Source organism: Saccostrea cucullata, unplaced genomic scaffold, assembly GCF_032062105.1.
Source record: "Saccostrea cucullata isolate Sc308-1 unplaced genomic scaffold, CSIRO_AGI_Scuc_v1 ctg68, whole genome shotgun sequence".
Taxonomy (NCBI): domain Eukaryota; kingdom Metazoa; phylum Mollusca; class Bivalvia; order Ostreida; family Ostreidae; genus Saccostrea; species Saccostrea cuccullata.
In genome coordinates this window covers 898142-919035 of record NW_026939588.1, presented here as the reverse complement: position 1 = coordinate 919035, position 20894 = coordinate 898142, and the positions used below count along the sequence as shown (strand labels likewise).

At 32.1% G+C, this 20894-nt stretch overlaps 1 protein-coding gene across 1 annotated transcript; it reads left to right on the top strand.

Moving 5' to 3' along the window:
- The first annotated feature begins 597 nt into the window (after positions 1-597).
- LOC134253390 (homeobox protein Hox-A1-like) lies at positions 598-15090 on the top strand. The gene is made up of 2 exons (XM_062735913.1): positions 598-1307; positions 13818-15090. The coding sequence occupies exons 1-2, from the start codon at positions 758-760 to the stop codon at positions 14150-14152; spliced, it is 885 nt and encodes a 294-aa protein (XP_062591897.1). The 5' UTR covers positions 598-757; the 3' UTR covers positions 14153-15090.
- Positions 15091-20894: the final 5804 nt, after the last annotated feature.

Below are 20894 nucleotides of genomic sequence, written 5' to 3'. Positions count from 1 at the left end.
ACCTAACAATATGTTCGATTTTGTTTTGTGTTGCTTTATGAATTCATTTATACAGCTTATTGCATAAATTCTTTCATTGTTTCAAAAGGCATTTAATAAATATTTTATTTTCTAGGAAGGAAATGATGCCAGTTTCATATGCATTTATTGTAGTAACTCACATGATAAAACAACGATTAAAAAGTAAAAAGGAATAATATCGGACCTTTTCTGTTTTGTTTTATTTTTTCGTTCACTGGCATGAATGCGCGCGTGTATTATTTTGTTCTTTTCTGCTAAGGTAAACATTGTGTATTCGATCAAGCATAACTGGAGGAGGAATACATCAGTGATCTTAAGAATACCTTTGATTCCGTTAAACTTTTGATCGTTTTTTGACAGCTTTAAAGACAAATTGCTATGGAAACGTGATAGAACGTATACTTTGAACGATTGGAAGGGCCTTTGTTCTAATTTGCATGTGACGCAACACTTGGATTTCCTCACACTCTCTGTTTACACCGATCATGTCTATATAATGTATGTTGGTTCGATCCACGCATCACTAACTTCGTTTTATCCACGGGCCATCTATCAAAGGACCTTTTTTTCTTTACGAGAGATGAATTGATTTTGATTGGATGGAAATTGTCACGTGGGTGCCACTGTCTTTCTAATCCTGTCATATTCAAGTCGTAATTTAGCTCCATTTATTTTAGATTTATCTCGCTATCGACAGCTGATTTAAGTGTTTCATTGACAAGACTATAGAGAAATAATGAATACAGACGCCGACTACACGATCTGTAACCTGGATGCACATCCCTATGTAAATGGCTACACCACCTCAGATATCCCTAACACAATTTACGGATATAACAACAATATCAACTCACGTGCGATTGACACTGGACAACAGAATTATTACGGGTCAGAGAATATGCTTCCCCCGGGAATGTCCGGGGTCGACCTCTCTCTTGGAAACCAGGGATTAACATACCCAGTGAACACCCCAGTCGTACCGCGGACTACAAGACATCAGGGGTACGAGCTGGGGGACACACAGGCACATGTAGTGGACCACTATATTCCTCCTCACGCGGCTTTAGCCGGAGATCTAGGACCTGGACAAACTATAAACACTGGTCGCTCAAACTTTGGGACAACGTGTATTGATAATTTGACTTCGTGTTCCCTATCTAATGTGTACGGGGCGACTATCAATCAGCAGGTTCCCTCCCCAGTTAAGTCAGAACCCAACACTGGCCAAAGTTTACAGAGTAAACCATTCCGATGGATGCAGATCAAGAGAAATGCTCCAAAACCAGGTAGGTTCTATAGTCTCACAACAGATTGATAATTTAGTTTTTATTTGAATTTAGGAAAGGTGTAATCAGGATATTTCTTGGAGTTTTGGATAGGAGGTTGGGAGGTTTCTGTTGATTCTAGAGGAGAGTTCATGTTCATTTTTCATGTGGTAATGAGGAATGAACCAGTTAACTTAATTTTACAAGCAATGTCTCATGACATAAATCTTAATAGTTTAAATTGACGAATTTTTGTAATTTCCCTACAATGTTTAGCTATTCTTTTATTACTTAAAGTACACTGTAATTTTAATTCTCATAATGTGAAATTCTTTGGATAGAGGGGTGATTATGAGGAGAAAAATTCTGTAGGATAATGACTAAAAGCGAGAGTACAGACAGAGTTTTTGACCCCCAGGACACCAGCTCTAGTGATCCCCTAGGCCATGTTTTAACTCATATGAATCATGCTAGTAATATTGTTGACAAAGTATTAAGCATATTAAGCATTCACAAAATATGATGATTTTTTTATAATCTAAAAAACCAAAACAATCGTTAACACTAATGATCATTGTTACAGAAAAAATAAAAAATAAACACGGAAATCCTATGTTAAGTCAAGTCCAAGAATTCCCCATAATATCCAAACCAAACAACCCTTGGTTGTGATATATTTACTTTTTAGGAATTATATTCAAAAATCAAACACAGACTAAAGGGCTGGAAGCTTGTAGATTTAATACCTGGTGAAATCTGACCGTTGTTTTAACTTGACGCAGACTACCCCAAGTGTTTATCCTCTTCAGAATCTAGACATTAATACGGTACCAGAGCAGTTGTGCAAACCAGGTAGGGACAAGGTACTGGTCTCCAAGCTCCAGCAGACGTGCACGCACGACCATCCGTCCCCCGTCAAAGTCTATTTCTGCACAGACAGATATTTACTTAGTTTTTAGGCGCTCGTTTTGTAAACGTCCCGGCTAATTATGTACCCGTATACTGCTATCTCTTTGGATTGTCAATTTACAACAATCATTTGTTTTAAAATTTGCTTTTCCATTATGTTTTAGTTGTTAAGAACCTTGTTAATCAGTAGAGTACACAGTTACACCGGTATGTTTCCAATACCCGGGTTCTGTGTTTCATTGCTATCCGATTCCGTCTCTCTCTTAATTAATCATTACATCCCGATCCAGGTGATAATGTTATGTAATTTGTTGGGTAAATATGACATTTGTAATTAGTTTGTATAGTTTACGAAAAGTCCTTGTAATTACAAATAAAACAGAATGAATTATTCTAATCAGTTGTTCTCCTGTCCTTGTGGACAGATATTTTATATTCTTAAAGTCTCAAGGGGAAACACTGATCGAATTCATATTTTTAGTGAATAAAAGCCCCCTACAAAAATTCTCAATAATTGGGTATGGCAGTTTACGCCGCACACAAGGTGATCAAGTATCGTGAACTACAATAACCACTGATGATATTATTTCTCAGTTAAAAAAAAATAAATTAGAATTTTTTTTATAAACTAAAACTAACGAACATGTTAAATTTTAATTGTATATAAAATTGAAAAAAGGAAAACAAATATAACGATTATATTTCTAAAATGAAATTCGGTCAATATACTGATCCCCTGGAAGTATTTTTGTTCATAAAAATTAGAAATATATTACTTTAAAGATGAGTGAACATTTTAAAAAATATTTTCTCCGATGGTACATTTATTTTCACTGACCGAAAAATATAATTATTTTAGATCTACGGTGTTAGGGTTAAAAGAGTTTGTGGAAAACATTTAGTATTTGTCATTGGTCAAAACATTTAAAATCCCAAATTGAATAAAAATGTTTCATGTCCAAATGGCTAAATGACTGCCTGTCCTGAAACGATCCGCAGAGAACTAATTGCCGGAATCGATACCGAAAAGACAGACCTATAATCCGGAACTTTGAATGACAGGGTATCAATAGCTGATGGTTGCTATTACACGGGTAATCGGATCGCTCCGATTATCTGAAGTGTCCGATCACACCTAGAGGGGCCTGAAGGTTATCTGGCAAGAAATAACTCAGCTTAATGATATTTTACAAATTGATGGGTAATATCTATCCATAAAGGAAATTAAGTTTAAAAGTGCTACAAACTAGATAAATATTTAGACAAAAAAAATCTGGTAAATGACCACAAATTATTATTTTTGGTTCCTCTGCCTTTTACAAATTTTTGTGTTTAGTTATTTTTTCCTTTATTAAAGAATCTTTTTTGCAATGTAGCAAGTTGATCCAATTATTTTTATAAAGTTTGAAAAACCTGCTTATATATTCATGAAAGATATAAGTGTATACTTAAACCGTGTTTTACTCATTTCACATAAATGCTCTCATTCAGTAAATTCGCCATCAATTAGTGACTTGACAGGAAGTGAGCAGCATCCACACGTCGGGTGCGCACGTCACTGCACAGGATGTAAAAGCCCGGATGCTGAGCAGTTAGAGTTTCTGGCTTTCGGATGCATTTGTGTTTTGATTGCGTCTCCTTGCTTGACGGCCTGTCAGTTTTTTGCTGCGCTAATGGGGGGACACGCTACACGTTTAAATCTTTGCCTATCGTGTTTCAATTTCTCCTCAATCATATTTCATTTAGATAGTCAGTTTCGCAGAGGAAAGCGCTGATTAATATTTTCGATGTTCTCTTGAATGCAATATGATTTTATCCGAAATATTTCATTAAAATTTTCACAACAAAGTAATTTTTTTTTTTAGAATAAAAGCGTTTTTTTTTTTTTTTGTATTTTATAAAAAGTAAATTAAAATAATAACGACCCTAAACATAATAAGGAAATTCAATAATATGTATATATGTGTGATTAATTCAAATACTTCCTAACAATAAGCTAAATCAGATAAAGATGTGTAAATCAACATTCTTTTGCCTGCAGTGTTCTTAACAGATCGTCGATTTAATCAGCGTTGTCATCAGGCAAAATTGACCTGCAGCTCTGCTTAATACTGCTAATCTCAATGATTCAATGTTATTACGATCAATTTGTTAAAAGAAAATCATTGATGAATACAGAAATATAAATATGTCACAAAAATGTTGCTGATTTATAACATGGTACTAATGCGTCGGACTGGTATTATATTTACTTTAAATTGAAAAAAAGATATTTTAGGGAATTTTTAAATGCTTATATTACTTCTCAATTAATAATCAAATAAAAAAAATGACTAGTATTCATTTCTAAATACACATAAAATTATTCTAATAATTTTTTTTTCATTTATTAGAAATGCAAAATATTCTTTAAAATGAAATTAAACCAAATATTATAATAAAAATATTTTCAAGAATAAGCTTGCTAGTTGGAAAGAAATGCTATTAATTATCATTGCATTGACATTTATTTTAAACTAAATACTTTATACTTTTTCTATCTTACAATTAGAGTAAAAAATTTTGAGATGTAATATATTTGAAATAATTTTTATTGGTCAGCGTGAAATTTTAATGTGTAACACGGCTTATCAGGTACATGTAAATATTTGGATGACAAATGACTTGCCCCTCATCTGGTGTCAGTTTGTAAACAGAAAATATGTAAGCCACTACTAATGAACACATCAAGTTTTCCCAATGTTTCACATATCTTTGGCGTGAGATTTTTTTAACATTCCTAATATATAAGTTGTCAGAACCAATGTAGATCAAACCCCGGAAAATGCTCCCGACTCTGCTTAGATTTTATATTGTTGGAAGTGGGGAAACATTTAAACTTAGTTTGCACAATTCATTATTTAACATTAAGTTTGACTGTAATTGTATTTTATTTTATATGCCAGTTTGATAGCGGCTAGGAGTGTTTGAAACAATAAAATTAAGTTACTTAGTTATTTCCCCTGTGTTTGGTGATTAGCACGTCTTGCGGTACAGGTCCCGGAACATCTATTGGAGACAAAATTCTAAGTTCAGTCACAGTTTCTGCATTGCTTCCGTGTACTTATGAAAATTTGATCTTCTTTTCATATCTTGTTTTACGATTTTACTTTTACATAGTTATTGTGTAATTCAATTTTTTTTTTCTGAATGAACATAAAATGAACTTTTGTTGTTACAAAAATTATGAATGAGCAAAATTGAAAGCAGACAGAGAAAAAGACGGAAAATGAAATTTAAATCATTTGAAGTAAATTCAAGTGAATTAATTTAAAATTAATAATCACTAAAGGTATAAAATAATTGACTGTTTATTTTGAAATGTTTTTCAACACGAAAAACTTTTTAATGGGTTTTTATCAATCTCTTCCACTGTTTTCTTTCTTTCTTCTTCTTTTTCCTCCTTGGTCATGCTTTTCAAAAAGGAATTTTTTTGTCAGTGCCAATTTGTGGAAAATAAAAAGCAAATTCTGTAAAAGAAGAGGAAGGCACTTTGCACAAAGCTGGATAAAATTCCATAAATTTTGGGGAAAACTATGAAAAAGATCTGTTTTATATGCAAACGCATTCATAGGTATTAAGGAAATAGGAAATAGTTTCGATAAAAAGACAAAACAAAATCTTTACGGTGTAATCAAGAAAAACAGAGACTAAGAGCCGTGTGATCGTCTCCACAGAACATTGATGAGCGCAGATTGTTGTTTTTATCTTGTACGATTGGCCTATTAAAAGCTGTGACATTATATATTAACAAGGTATTATTCCAACAACTCCATACCACCCACCGTTTCTCACTTAAACCCCCTTCAGGTAGACTGTCATTGCCCCCTTAAATTATCGGAACCGTGACTCAGGTATTTCACACAAGTTTCCGTGTTTTTGACTGCTCCCCATTTTTGTGACTGGTTCGGTTGTGGATATATTAAAATATAGAATAAATAGTCCTCAGCAGAATTTTTGCTTGTCATATTCTGGTAGATCTATAGGGCGACAGACATTGAATGCGTCAGAAATCGACAGTATTTAGGGCTCGTCTGCTTCTTTTTTGCATTTGTATTATAATATTATCCTTTGAAAATAGTCCCTCGGTTCTTTTGATGGTTGAAATCAACGGAAATTTGTCACTTGTTCAAAACAGTGAAACGAAACCTAGTGCCAGGGCGTTAACAAAAGATCAAAAGAACTAAATGTTCAGTTTATATATTTTATAACCTAAATATTAACTTTATATGGCGAAGGCGTACATAGAGTATTCGATCAGGAATCCTTAAGCCTCATTCGACCACTTTTTCTACAATTGCATGCAAGACAGAAAGGAGAAGAGAAAAAAGTAGTAGACAAGAAAAGTACAGGTTACAAAGTTTTTTTTAAAGAGTTTGGTCTGTAAGACCGCGGGGTGTCTAGTAATGCTTTCTGGAAGTATTTTACGACCAGAAGGCAGTGACACTTCCTGTGAATGATAACACAGTGTTCCTTATATCAAGGATAGTAATATTTGGACTTTCTCTGTAGCATGAATTGTTGCATTAAGTATACGGTAATCATAACTCCAGTGTTAATTTCTTAACAGTAGTAAACTCTGTTTCCGCTTTGCAGTTATTCAACCCCAAGTAAACAAAGAAAAAAACTCGAACACAGAAACCACAAAGTAATAGCATTGTTTAATGCTTCCGATTGCAAAACATTAAACATTCTTACGCAAGAGCCAAAAGAAAATGATTTAATGTCGAACCTAATCACTAGATGTTTTAGTGTTTGTATTTTAAGAAATAACTGCGCTCTATAGCTATGATTTTTGTGATTGTATATTTGTTTAAAAATCAAAAAGATGCCGGTACTTATGGCATTAAGATTTAAATAGGGAGCTGTTTCCGATTGTTTGATTTTAATCGGTGATTGTTAATTTAAATTTTGTCTGATTTTTATGTGACTTGTAAACAAGCATGAAGATGACAGGGTGTCTGCCGAACTGTCTGTGGCTCCACCATCCCACGACGGGATCGAGGTCCAGAAAATTCCTACCACGCCCCCGGAAGAGGTGACATGCAAAATTGACTGTTTCACCTCAGTTATTAGAATTTGACATTTTCATCAACAGGTTTACCACAGCCCTGGCATGTCGCGGTATTTTACAGCAGAATTAGACCTGTAATGTTCGCTTGTCATCTTATGTCGAACTCTTTTTGTTTTTAGTTTATTGACATAATGTGAAAGCGCAATTTAAACTATTAGACTGAACAATTAGCATTTTTTGTATAATTAAGTTAATATATACTAATACCTATATTTTTTTTCCAAAAAGTATATATATTTGGGATATAGAAAAAGTACCAATTAATTGTTATTGTTTCTTACACTCATCTAGCTTAAAAAATATTCCAGGTATTTCAAAGAAAAATTATAGGCATAGATCATTAAAAGTAAGTGTGAAACATTTCAGCGATTTTCAAAAATAATATACACTGTAGATTATGCCAGTATTGTTGGGACAAGTTGACTTTAGCATTGGAGTTGTATTCTGAAATTGATTACTGGCCTCAATTCCCCTCTTTTCGCCAATGAATATTTTTTGATACATGTACGTATTATTATTTTTAGGACAGTTGCATTGATTTTCTTTAATTTTTATAAATTTCGTTTTAATTTCCATGATGAATGATGACTAAAAAATGAAGGCTAAATAATGAAATATTTTATGAATACAAAATTAATAATTTTAGATTGTTAATAATGAGAAATTATAAGGTAATTATTGAACATTTGGGATGTTTATCCCTATAGATATTTGTACTGTTGATTTGATTAACTTTTCATTGCTTTTTATGATTATGTTACAACATGGAATCATAACCTCTGGCAAAAAATCTGGAAATATTTCAGAAAATGAGAAAAATGTCCCACAACGTCAAAAGGAATCACACAATCTGAGAACGCGCAGACTTCCCTCGCATGTGTCCAAGTCATAAAATACAGCAGGCAATTTGTGCTCCCATCTTTTAAAAAATATTGATGTATCGTCGTTTTAAATAACTAATTATCCAGTAATACGGTAAAAAATGTGCTGATTTCACTACTAAATAACAATGTGCTGATTTCACTACAAAATAACAATGTGCTGATTTCACTACAAAATAACAATGTTCTGATTTCACTACAAAATAACAATGAGATGCTTATGCAATTAATACAATTCTAGTTTTTAACGTAGGATTTAAATGTATGCTAAATTAAATGTCTTTTAATTAATGATAAACATGCAATTTTTTTTTTTCAAAATACATGTAAGAGAATAAATTGTTTGAACAGGATGAGGATATCAGTATTCTAAGTCATTCCCGTGTTTTACGGGAATGAGTCCGTACTTCAGCGTTGATGGATAGGGTATCTGTGTAGAATCGAGGCTGTCAATTTAAAAACAGTAATTCCACGGGTTTACCCCTGACTACCGATGATGTTGTCAGATTCCCAAACTCACATGGCGCAGCGACTGTTTGCGTGTTCTGAGATATGTGAAGTAATTCTAGTATGGAACATAAATAATGGTAAATGACTATGCATAAGTAAATTAAACAAAAACCAGTTAGCTGTATATTTTGTTTATGAAATAAAGAATTATCTGTATGTGCTTGAAAGCATTAAAAAAACTTTACTTAACAATTTACTGCATCTAAGTGCCAAGAAGTCACACATGCCTTTCATTTTTATGAAATCAATAAAAGCATACTACTTATTTATTCTACTGTGGGTTTTCTTCATCATAAGATTTTTTTCACTTGTAATTTACAAAACATAAGTTTTTTTTTCTGTTTTTTTCTTTTAAACTATTATATAAATTTTCAAAACATTTTAAGTTTGAATATGACAATGGAATTAAAAAGTGTACACTATAAGATTAAAATGCTTTGTCATATTTTCCAGTAGATAATTTTATCGTAAATATTATTTAAACAAAAAAAAAAATAAACATTAGGTAACAGGCAACATCCTGGGACCAGAGGTTATCTAATATTATCAATCATCACTGCTTTGTATTTAAATAGAAAATCTTTTTTTTTTTATTATTTACAATCAAATCTAGCAATTTCATTCTCAATATTTCATTTATAAAATTGGGACGTGAAATAATTGTCAAGTGGTATTGGTTTTTTGTTTGTTTGTTTTTGTATTTTTTATTTTAGTATATGTTTTTAAAATTTCATACTATATATTCCAGTAATAATATAAATTTCCTAAAACCGTATTTATGTAGTTTGGCTTACATAACAAGGGTCTCATGCATATCAAATTTTAAGGAGATGGATTGATTTAAGATTGTTTCTGGATGCTTAAATGTATTTGGATTTTGTTTAAAATCAGTGTTAGGTGTGGTTTAAACTAAATATTTGATCCAAACAGCAAGTGCATGCATCACATGTGTAACACTATTAATAAATGCAAACACATGTTTAAACTGCTTTAAAAAACCTGCAAATATAATGTGCTTTTTTCCCTTCCCTAAATTTACATTCTATGCATGTACGTATAGAAATCAAAAATATATTGCAAGTTTAGAATAAAGGTGAATATATTGTATATTATTTCAAACTATAAGTTGAAGTAAGAAATTATTCGAGTAATTTTATACCCTAAATATGTCTTAATTTCAATATGATTATTACACCATACTATGAAACACATTAATACATTTGATTTCTTTGGTAATTCAATAACTTATCAAAAGTTCAAAAAAGCAACTTCTGTTATGAATCAAAATATCTGAACAGACACGTAAAAATCTGTTTATGTCTCGAGAGCTTTACAAAATTGAATTATCTCCGATCTTAAACGGTTTGGTCACACTTTTTGTTCATCTGCTATTTAACACGTCAGGAATTTTGGCTCTCAAGGGAGACAACTTCCTACAGAAAAACAGAATTTCAGGCATGTTCTGTCACAGCTGTTTAAAATACTGCTACATTCATGTTTCTGCAAACTTTTCATCAGATTGATTAAAATATATGATCTAAGCAAACTTTGTTTTGTGTATTTTAAGTTTTTGTAGCTTTGAATTCTCAGAATGATTTAAAATTGTATATATGCCCTTAAGAGAGTTTTTAAAATTTTGACAAAAATTACCAAAAAAAGTAAGCACATCATGTATATTTCTTTTCGTTTGTATAAAGAAAGCTACCCATGTGCTTCCAGTGAAGCTATAGATTTTTTTAGGCTCGGAATCGTGATTCAGTATCTAGCACGTAAGGCGGTTGGGTTCGAGTTAATTTTCACACCGAAATTAAACTTAATGTGATTATTTCACTGTCAGATGATGATGAATGGACTCGACAAAGGTTGATCGTGAAAACATGCGCCCTGTTCTCCCGGCAAAAGCTTTAATCAAGGGACCAGACAATGAACCGGAGAGGACATTTCACGAACTATCAAAAGAAAATAACACTTTCAGCTTCGATGCATATAATTTTTCTTTCAATGCAAATTATTTTTCATTTTTGTCGTTCTCTTCTTTATGCAAAACAAAAGAAGGAATAAACCAATGCACACCTGAAAAATGTTAACTTTAAATATATTATTGTGAACTAAGATCAACTTCAGTAAGGTAGAATCCATGCCAATGATCAATTTTCGAAACTTTTCAAAATATAAGATGATTAGTGAAAATGTTTTTTTATAGAAAAAAGATAATCGTTTCTCTTTGATTAAATTTTCTGTCAAGACTATGTACAATTAACTTTATTTAGTATCAATCTGATTAAAATGATAACAAATTAACCACAAATTAACCACCAGATTTAACTTATTTTTTTAGATATGGTATCTTAAGCTGTCAACTATCATCTGGCAAAGAAAAAATTCATACATTTTAGTTTTTTTAAGATTTGATCATTTTTGTATATCTTTATATGGAGCTCTTCTTTTAAGGGAGATCGAAATAGTCTGAAAATGGCTGCCACCCCCCAGCCTCGTTAAAATGATAAAATCAGATCTTTGTCACGATCCGAAATTCTGATGTTCGCTATTCAGCGAACGTCAGAATTTCTAAGCGTAAAAATGATCTGATTTAAATCAGATTGATTTAGGATTTTTCAATAATTGAAACATATGTTCTTCAGATAGAATATGCGCTTAAATTTTACAGATATATATAGTAACAAGACAAATCTCAGTTTAACAGCCCGTTTTGTAACTTATACCCGTTCTCCATTACTCTATTTATTCAGTAGGTTTTTAACATTTTTGAGTTTCTTCTTTAGCTTTTTTGCTAGTCTGTTTCCTCCTGACCATTATGGCCCGGGCTCGTTAATCACTCGCTGACACATTCTAATAATCTGACGATAATTCTACACACACTGCCTCATCAAGGCCATAATTAACCCATCCTCCGTTTCATTCGCTCAAGCTGAGAAGATACCCTTTTCTACAAAAAATAATTTTGATCACAAAGATTGTTTTTTCAGAAATGAAAGAACCGTTTTTTTTGCCCAGATTCAACTAAATAGGGAGTTGATTCATAGTCTCACCCCGACTGTCCTTTGTGCCTGGGGTCAACTTAATATTTTGAGAAGGAAAACTGATTTGCTAATAAAGGCTTTAGAAGGTTGATTTTAATTCCATAGGATATTATATAATACCGATAACAGTAATAAATAATAGAGAAAAAACACTGGAATTTGAAGATTTTTTTTTTAAGTCAATGAAAATATTGATAAACATTATTTTGTGAATTGATCTTTAAATATTTCTTATTTGTGAAATATTGAAGAGTTTTGGGAGATGAAAATGTCTCCATTTTTTTAAAATAATATCTACAATTTTCAAGAAATCTATATTTTTGAATGACATAGTGACATTTTGATAACCTGAACGCCTATTTTTAAGATCACTTTTATTTACTTAAATGCCACCAATCGTAGGAAACAATTCAAAAGAAAAAGACACAAAACACTTCTTTTTTGTTTCTTTGCCAGAGAACAGAAATCATGATTATGCAGTTTTTGGGGAGAATATTTTCATGCATGTAGGAGTTCATTAGTTCTGCTCTCAAGTCACAAGATTTGGTTTTCAATGCTAACAAGACGATTTTGACACTGTCTTGTCATAAAATATTCTTTATGACATCGAAATTCCTTTGATATTTTTAAGGGCGAGATAATCTGCATACGATATAAATATTTAAGCATCCAGGAATTGTTTATTACGTTGGATTATAATAGCTGACAGTCCTGGGTTTCTTGTCATTGGCATATGTAGATGTGCATCGATGTCTCGACCTGAATAATAATTCAATTATTACGAGACAAAAAATTCAGGGACAATTTTTAGGTTATTTATGAGCCCTGTTTTCTTACGACTACAGATTTTCTGTTGTAACACTATGTTCGGGCATAGTTTTGTGGGGGTAATATATGGTTGTCGGTCGGTACAATACCGCGGTTATAGTGGATTCTATAATATCCCTCGGATGTGCTGACGGAACGAAGCATAACAACGTTATCTGCCGAGGGGCACAGATAGTCACAGTGATGTACAAATTGTATATCATCTCAGTTCAATACTTCCACAATGCACAATTGAGCTATGTGGGTTTTATATAAATGTGTTATCTCTGAACAGATTTAAGGATTGTTATAAATAGATCAAAAACACTTCAAAGAGACCAAAATTGGATTGGAGATAAATGGAATATATTATGCTTAAAATATTAGAGTTCAGGCTTGTCTTTATACTTGACTTGATTTGAATAATTTACACACAAAAAAGGGTGGAGGGAAAAATTGATTTAATCGAAACGTTGAATAGGTGTTAGTTTACTCCAAAAAGTTTTGCATAAATTAATAAACCTTTGATTGTTCCATACCAGGAAACCAAAGGGTGTTTTTATTATATTTCCACAATTAAGTCTCTTTCACATTTGTTTTGTTTTTAGTAACATTTATTATAACTCTTAATCTTTAAAAGAAAAAAAATACGAAGATCATCAAGTTCATGAATATTGCCCAAGTAGGAAATTAAGGATATCCTAACAGTTCTAAAATTCCCCCGTTTCCTTCCACATTGTTGTGTAAACAAAATAAAAATTCTTCATAGTGGCTAGAGTAGTAGAAGGTAATGGCCGTTTGGTTGGGCAGTCTTCCTGTCCGGTACAAGGATCTGAAGGCCGTCTGTAAAAGTCGTCCCCCGACTGTGTTGTTTACATTAATCACTCGGTCTGACAGGAAAACCGTACGTTGCGGTTGAGGGTGATTATAGTCGGTAGTGAGCGGTTGTTGGTGATTATAGTTGAACGTAAGGCGTCAGGCCATCAGTACATTATTCAGTTTGTCATAAAAATTAGGAGACCCAAGGACGATAACTCTAAGTTAAAAAAAAGATATGAAAAGTCTATTGCTCCGATTTTTCTCTTGTCTTTATAGTTGGGAAGAGGTATTAGTAGGAAGACAAATAATGTCAAAAATATATATTATCTTATAATATTATCGAAAGGTTTCATTAATAAAAAATTGTGTGTATTTTGACATTTATAATAATTGAAACAAAAATTTACGTGAATATTTTTTTCTGTATTTTAATTTTATTTTTCTTTTTTAGTTGCAAAGCCGGCCAATGATTATGGTTACCCTCCCAATCCTGGGACCCCTCAACCAAACATGGGGCGGACAAACTTCACCAACAAACAACTGACAGAACTCGAAAAAGAGTTCCACTTTAATAAGTACCTGACACGTGCACGAAGAATCGAGATCGCAGCGGCGCTTGGACTGAACGAAACTCAAGTGAAAATCTGGTTTCAAAATAGGCGAATGAAGCAGAAAAAGCGCCTACGTGAAGCGCAGTTTGATCAGAACAGAGGCGATAACTGTTCACTAAGTGGACTTGATGGACTCACAATGACTGCCATGACGTTATGTCAGGAGGGGAGATAATCGATTTTTAAATATGTAGAACTCCTACAAATTGGTATCATTTAGTCAGTGGAATGGAATTATGAGTGCTATATATTTAACATTGGTGCAATATGTATATGCTGTTCGTTGCTGTTGTACGATATGACGAGTGGAGCATGTGTCATGATATTTTTGAAATGTCTCACGCCATTGTTCCAGTTTCGGGAGTTACTGATAAGTCTAGAGTCCCTAATATGGTCCCTTTATGTAAAAACTTCTTTTGTTTTACTCTTAGATATCTCTGTTGAAAGCAATCATTGTAAAACTGTCCACCATTGCTCAAACCATTTACAGAATAACAGGGTTTACATCACAATGCAACTTCTTGCACGTGCGATATTTTTGTACCTCGCTTATTGGCTTATTGATTGAAGTTCAATCCAGAAAGAAAGCTGGACAGTTCAAGATCTAACAGATAAAACGAATCTGTGAATTCACCCTTAGATTTTATATTACTTTATTATTTGTATCTATTTTTAGATATTCTTATTTCCTTGTGTTGTACAATAACAATTTCCATTTTCAGTTGTACTAGTCATGTTATGTAGAGGAGAAACTAATGTGGCATTTACAGTGTTTCCTACAAATATATTTATCTGGGTATCAGTTATACCGACTGGTAATTAGTTTACTCACGAATAAAGCATAATGTAATATATGTTATACAGAGCAATGAGTCGATACTAATTCCTTGTGATGCTCTTTTGTTCGATTATTTTTATATCCATATGTGTTCAATGAATGTGTGGTAACATTCCGGATTTGTTGTCTCTAAGCACGTATTTTTTTTTCGATATCACTATAATTTGATTTTTCATTAAAAAAAAAAATAAAAAGTTCCCTTTCAAAAAAGTGTATTGAATACATGCAATAATTGCAACACATCAGTCAAACGATGGAAGACAAAGAAATTTTTTTTACAAAGAATAAACTGCTAAGTATTCAGTGACATCAATAATATTACTTATTTTTTCCTTTTGCTATATCCTTTTTTTGTTCAAATCAATCCAACGTATTTCATTAGGCCTAAAATAAGATCAGTTGATTCAGGAGACAATGTCATAAAGAACTATATGCGGTATATTGTATATATTCGTTTTTGAAAAAATGTGCTGAATTCAATAAATTGTATGAGAAATATAAATTAACAGAAAATATTATAGTGTCAACAATGTCATAAATTTGATCATGTATATTTAGATATTTTAAATATATCAATATTGACAACACACATTCTGACTTTTAAGTAAATGTACATTTTTCTGAAATGAAAAAACTGAAATTTAAGAGCTTATGAAATCAATGCTATAAACTTACACATCCTTTTTTTTTTTATTATTATTTTGAAATATTTTAAACTAAATATTTGACAAAATTTTTAAGTATATCTGAATGAAATGAAAACAGAGCTTATGAAATCAATGCTATAAACTTACACATCCTTTTTTTTTTTATTATTATTTTGAAATGTTAGTAATACGTACATTGCTGTTATCATTCTGTGAATGTAAGCGTGCTATGAGTGCACCAAAATTATAATATATTACAAAGTAAATGTCCTTGTTATTTCCGTTTTTAAGTGTGTGAAGATTGTCAACTTTATGTGAAAATGACGCTCAAGGAAAATATTTTTATTGAATTTTATGAAGAAAACACGACTATTTATATAAGTTTTTGTTTTTCTATGTTAACGAGCGAGCAATAAAATGACTTTGGTGCAATATTCCTGTGTGATGTCTCGGTTTTTGGCGGGGAAATAGTGGTGTTGACCTTTACATTAACTTCGCCCAAAAGGTCAGCCGTTCAGAAAAGGTCAATGGTCTCTGAAATATTGCCTTGAGAATATTTTCAGAATATGAATAAAATAGGGGACAAAAAACATAGGCAATATTTGAAGTTTGCTTATTTCAATTAATACAAAAAATGAATCATAACCAAGGCAGAAATATGTTAATGAATTTAATTTACAGAATTTTCTTTACTCTGCAATGTATTGAAAACAAAAAGTGGATAAAAAGTTCTCATATCAAAAACATTTACTTTTTTCTACACATATTTAAGAAATAATATTTGCGTTTTTGTGTACATGTATGTCACAAGATTAAACCGGATGCTATTGTGAAAGCGAGACTGTCCCAGAATGCTACATTGTTCGCTCCTAGGACAAGATACGCATTAGTTAATAATAATTCGCCAATAATTTTGTACATGGATTGAATTATCTGGCATATCCTAAATAAGAAAATATGCACATAATATTTATACACATGCATGTCTTAAACACATGTGATTTAAATTGAAAATACACATGATACTAATAGTTCATGTAAAAATGGTAAAATAATAATTACCCCTTTAGTTTTGAATTTTTCTTGTATTACAAATTTAGAGATGTCTCTTTTCTTTACAGAATGCTTTCCTTGTAAAGAAAACAATGCTTAAAACTGGACAATATTTTTAACTCGAGCTTAAGCAAAACATTTCATATATTTTTTTAGGTATATTTTGTTATTTTCTTTTTACACAGTAACCATTATGTTTTAATTTCGTTTTCTATTGCCTGTCATTTTACATGTATTCCTGACTGTATGCCAGTATAGTGTTCGCAAGAAAGAAATATACGGAGATAAGGAACAATATTCAAGCTCAATAGTCCATGAAATAGTACAAAATAAGAGCGGAGCAAACATGGGCCTCAGAAACATCAGCGATGGAATCAGGTGCCATGGAAGAGTAAGCATCCCTTGCCAACTGGTCACCCCCGCCGTGTGCTCCTTGTCTTGGTCGGGAAATAAAGAAAAAAATCCGTCCACAATTCAGTGTGTAAATAATGGTCTTACAATTAGTATGGAAAACGTCAGTCATTATTTGACTGAATGATAAATAGTAGTTTTTGACAAGGTCATTGTATCGACGATAGTATTACGAAATGATGACTTTGAACGAGATTGCTGATATTCTTGTTTCATCAACTTGTTTGTGATAGTTTGCCTTGTTTTAAATTTGTACATACATAGAGCATGCTCTTGCGTATCAGGCGCGGATCCAGGAATTGAAGTTAGAGGGGGCGCCAAAAGTAGGCAAGTGGTGTGGGGGCCGCCTTGAGGCCCCCAGTGGGTTCAGGGCAAAGCCCTGGTGGGGGCCCAGGGGGCGATGCCCCCGGAAGTTCCTGGATTCTAGAGATTTTGTAGGGTAAAAATGAGGTTTACCAATTATACATATTTACATTTTCTAGACGAAACTGTGATTTACGTTTATTTGACATTTTTTAGGGGGGCGCTCCCCGGGTGCGCCCCCCTTAAATCCGCCACTGCGTATCGAATCAACTGAGAGTATGATGCATCACTTTAGAATGTAAGACTTATTTAGTTTGTAAATGTGTTGTTGTGTCGTCTTCTGTTATGTAAAATTTGTTTATTGAACTTTACAGTTGACAAATGCTGAAGAGGTGGTTCCACCGATAAAAAAAACTTCTGTATACTAGTAGTTATGAAAAATATGTATTGTAAAAATATACTTTATCTTCAATGAATTATATGAAGATAAAGAACAGTATTCAAGCTCAAAAATTAAATCCATAAAACAATACAAAATAGGAGCAGAGCAAACACAGACCTCCAAAACATCAGAGATACATTCTTTTACCTGTAGAAGTTTGGTATCTGTTTCTGATCTTATAATTTTTTGATGACGTTTGTGATTTATTGGAGAAGATTGTCAGCGATATTTCTTTGATCTCGGCAATAACTTTAGTAGAATATTGAATATTATATGAATACGTACTGGATACAAGGAAAAGTAATAAAATTTTTTTAAAAAATTGCATTAAGAAAGCGATATATTTACCTTACAATTATATATAAGCAGATGATTTTCAATTCTGGTATATCTTTGTTTGACAGGTTATATTTCCTTAAAAAGTGAGCCAATTTTTAGTTTGACCACAATTACTGTAACTAGGAAACTAAAATGTGTCTATGTTATACTTAGTAACATAAACTAGATAATTATTGCACATTGACTACATATGACCAGTGCAATTTTTTCAGAGCTCATTATTTTGAAAAGAACACATGTACCCTGAAAGGATGCATAAATAAGAGAGAGGCGGAAAACATTTTAAATATAGGTTCTTATCAGGCATGAACTTGATCAATAAATCGCCTATTCGAGGAAAACATTAAAATAGTAGAGACAAATCCATAGAAACACCAGCATATTGAAACCCCAACCAGAGATGAAGTTAGAAATACCATCAAAAGATAAAAGAGGGAGAAGGTTTAATCTAGGGCTGAGAACAAAAAACAATAAAACGAATAACAGTATCAAACATAAAACAGCATATACATTTATAGAAGAAATAAAAAAGTACCTTAAAGATCAATGAGTCATATAAAAATGCAAAAGAAATATGTAAATATATAAACTACATTTAGATCGAGGGATAAAACCACCATTAAAGCTATTCAAAAACTAGAATAGAGAAGACTCTCTACATGAAATTTTGAGATAGCAAAGTGTTCGAGCTCAAGGTCTATTGAAACAATACTAACTGAGAGCGGAAAAATTCATAGACAAATTAGGGTGTAAATTATGGCTTAATAATTAATATGAAAAACGTCAGTCAGCGTTTGATTTAATGATAAACTTTATTTGCTGACAAGGTCACTCTGTAGCAACCTACCTTGCGAAATGTTCACTTTAAACGAGTCGAGACTTGTACTCTTGCCTTGTTTTTCGAAATTGTTCGTACTCAGAGGATGCTCTTGCCTATCTTATCAAATGAAAGACATTAGAACTAGATACAACTGGAAATGAGGCGTTATTTTGTCTGCACATAACTTCCAGGTGAATGTATTATTTCTTTTCCAACGTTGAAATGAATTATAAAAAATTCAAATCACTATAACTTTAAATTAAACACAATATGTGTTCGACTACGACAAATACACAATCATGAAAAAAGTTCGCTTAATGAGTTTGAGTTACATGTAATTTGTTTTTGAAACTGAAAACAAAAATTTACACTTTTGTTGAGTACTACGATTAAACCTCTTTAGCGGTCTTTTCATTCGGGCTGGGAGAGCATTGTACTCATCAGGGGGCGAAATAATAACCCTGATTTTTAATTTGCATCATAATTATCATTGATTATCATGCATGTTTTCTACGTACAGAGTTTGGTAGAAATTTAACCACGAAATTGAACTTGAATGATTAAATGAAACTATTCAGAAATGATTTAAAAACATTGTTAGCAATAAATATAATTTGGTGTGTTGAAATAAATGAGAATATTTTGTGTGTTCATATGAAGCAGAATTTGTCCAAATCGTTTACGTGAAAAGAAGAAAACACTTGCTGTGGCTTTCAACTCGACATATAAATATATTTATGTTTCCTCATGCTTCACAATCTCACCGCAGCTCTGTTTTTGCTGAGATATAATCAAACAAAATCAACACCATTGTTGAGATGAAATATGTCATTTATTGAAATGACGAAATAAGAAAAAATATATACATCACATGATAGGGGATCAGATCAAAAGGTAATCGCACAAATACATATTGATATACTGATCCCCTAAATTTACAGCTAAACAAAAAGATGGCACTACAAAAATAAATAATATCGACGACGTATTGTTATTTAACAATCATTATGGTTATTTCCATTCTTATGTCGATCCGAAATATCCCGGTGAGCTTGAGATAAAGGATACTAAGTATCACAGAGTCTGACACATTTGTTTCATATTTCGATATTTTTTCCTGAAAAAAAAACGTTTATGGTAATCTAACAACCAAGCTGTATGATAAACGTGATAACTTTTCAATCGTCAACTTCCCTTACTTGTGAGACAAAATACCTTCATCACCTGCAGACGGAGATAATATCTCTCAGTTGATTCAATACGCAAGAGAATGCTCTGCGTATGAACAATTTCTAAAACGAGGTAAATTATTGACAAACAAGTTATTGAAACAAGAATATCAGCCGTCTCGTTTAAAGTCATCATTTCGTAAATTCTATGGTCAATACAATGACATTGTCAGCAAATACAATTTATCATTGAGTCAAATGCTGACTGACGTTTTCATACTTATTGTTAGTCCATTATTTACACACTGAATTGACAGCAGGTTTTTCCGTTATTTCCCGATCATGACAAGGAGCACACGGCGGGTGTGAACGCTCGGCAAGGGATACTCGTTCCTCCACGGCACCTGATCCCGCCTAGGATGTTTTGATGGTCCGTGTTTGCTTTGCTCCTATTTTTTTTTTTGGACTTCTGAGCTTGAATACTGTTTGGTATCTCTATATATATCATGAAAAGGAGATGAATTTTAAGACAACCAACGAATTGGAAATTAAAAATAAAAATCAATTTGAAAAAGATGTAAAAATTGTCAGAAATGATTTTAAAAAATTATCAAAAATGAATTAAAAATATCTCCATTTCGGTTTTGTTGCTGCCAGTTTTATATGATAAAGAGGCGTTGATATGCAAAATCACTTGTCATTTTAACCTACATTTAGTTGATGGAATATTTTTTAAAATTATGTATATGCATATAAAAATATGATGATTTATAAATTATTCTATTTTCACTCATTAGCAGAAGAACGAAGAACAAATTGTGATATTGAAAATAAAATTGTTTTAAAAAATAATAAATATATTTTTTTAAAATTTAAAACATGAAAAAATTGTTTA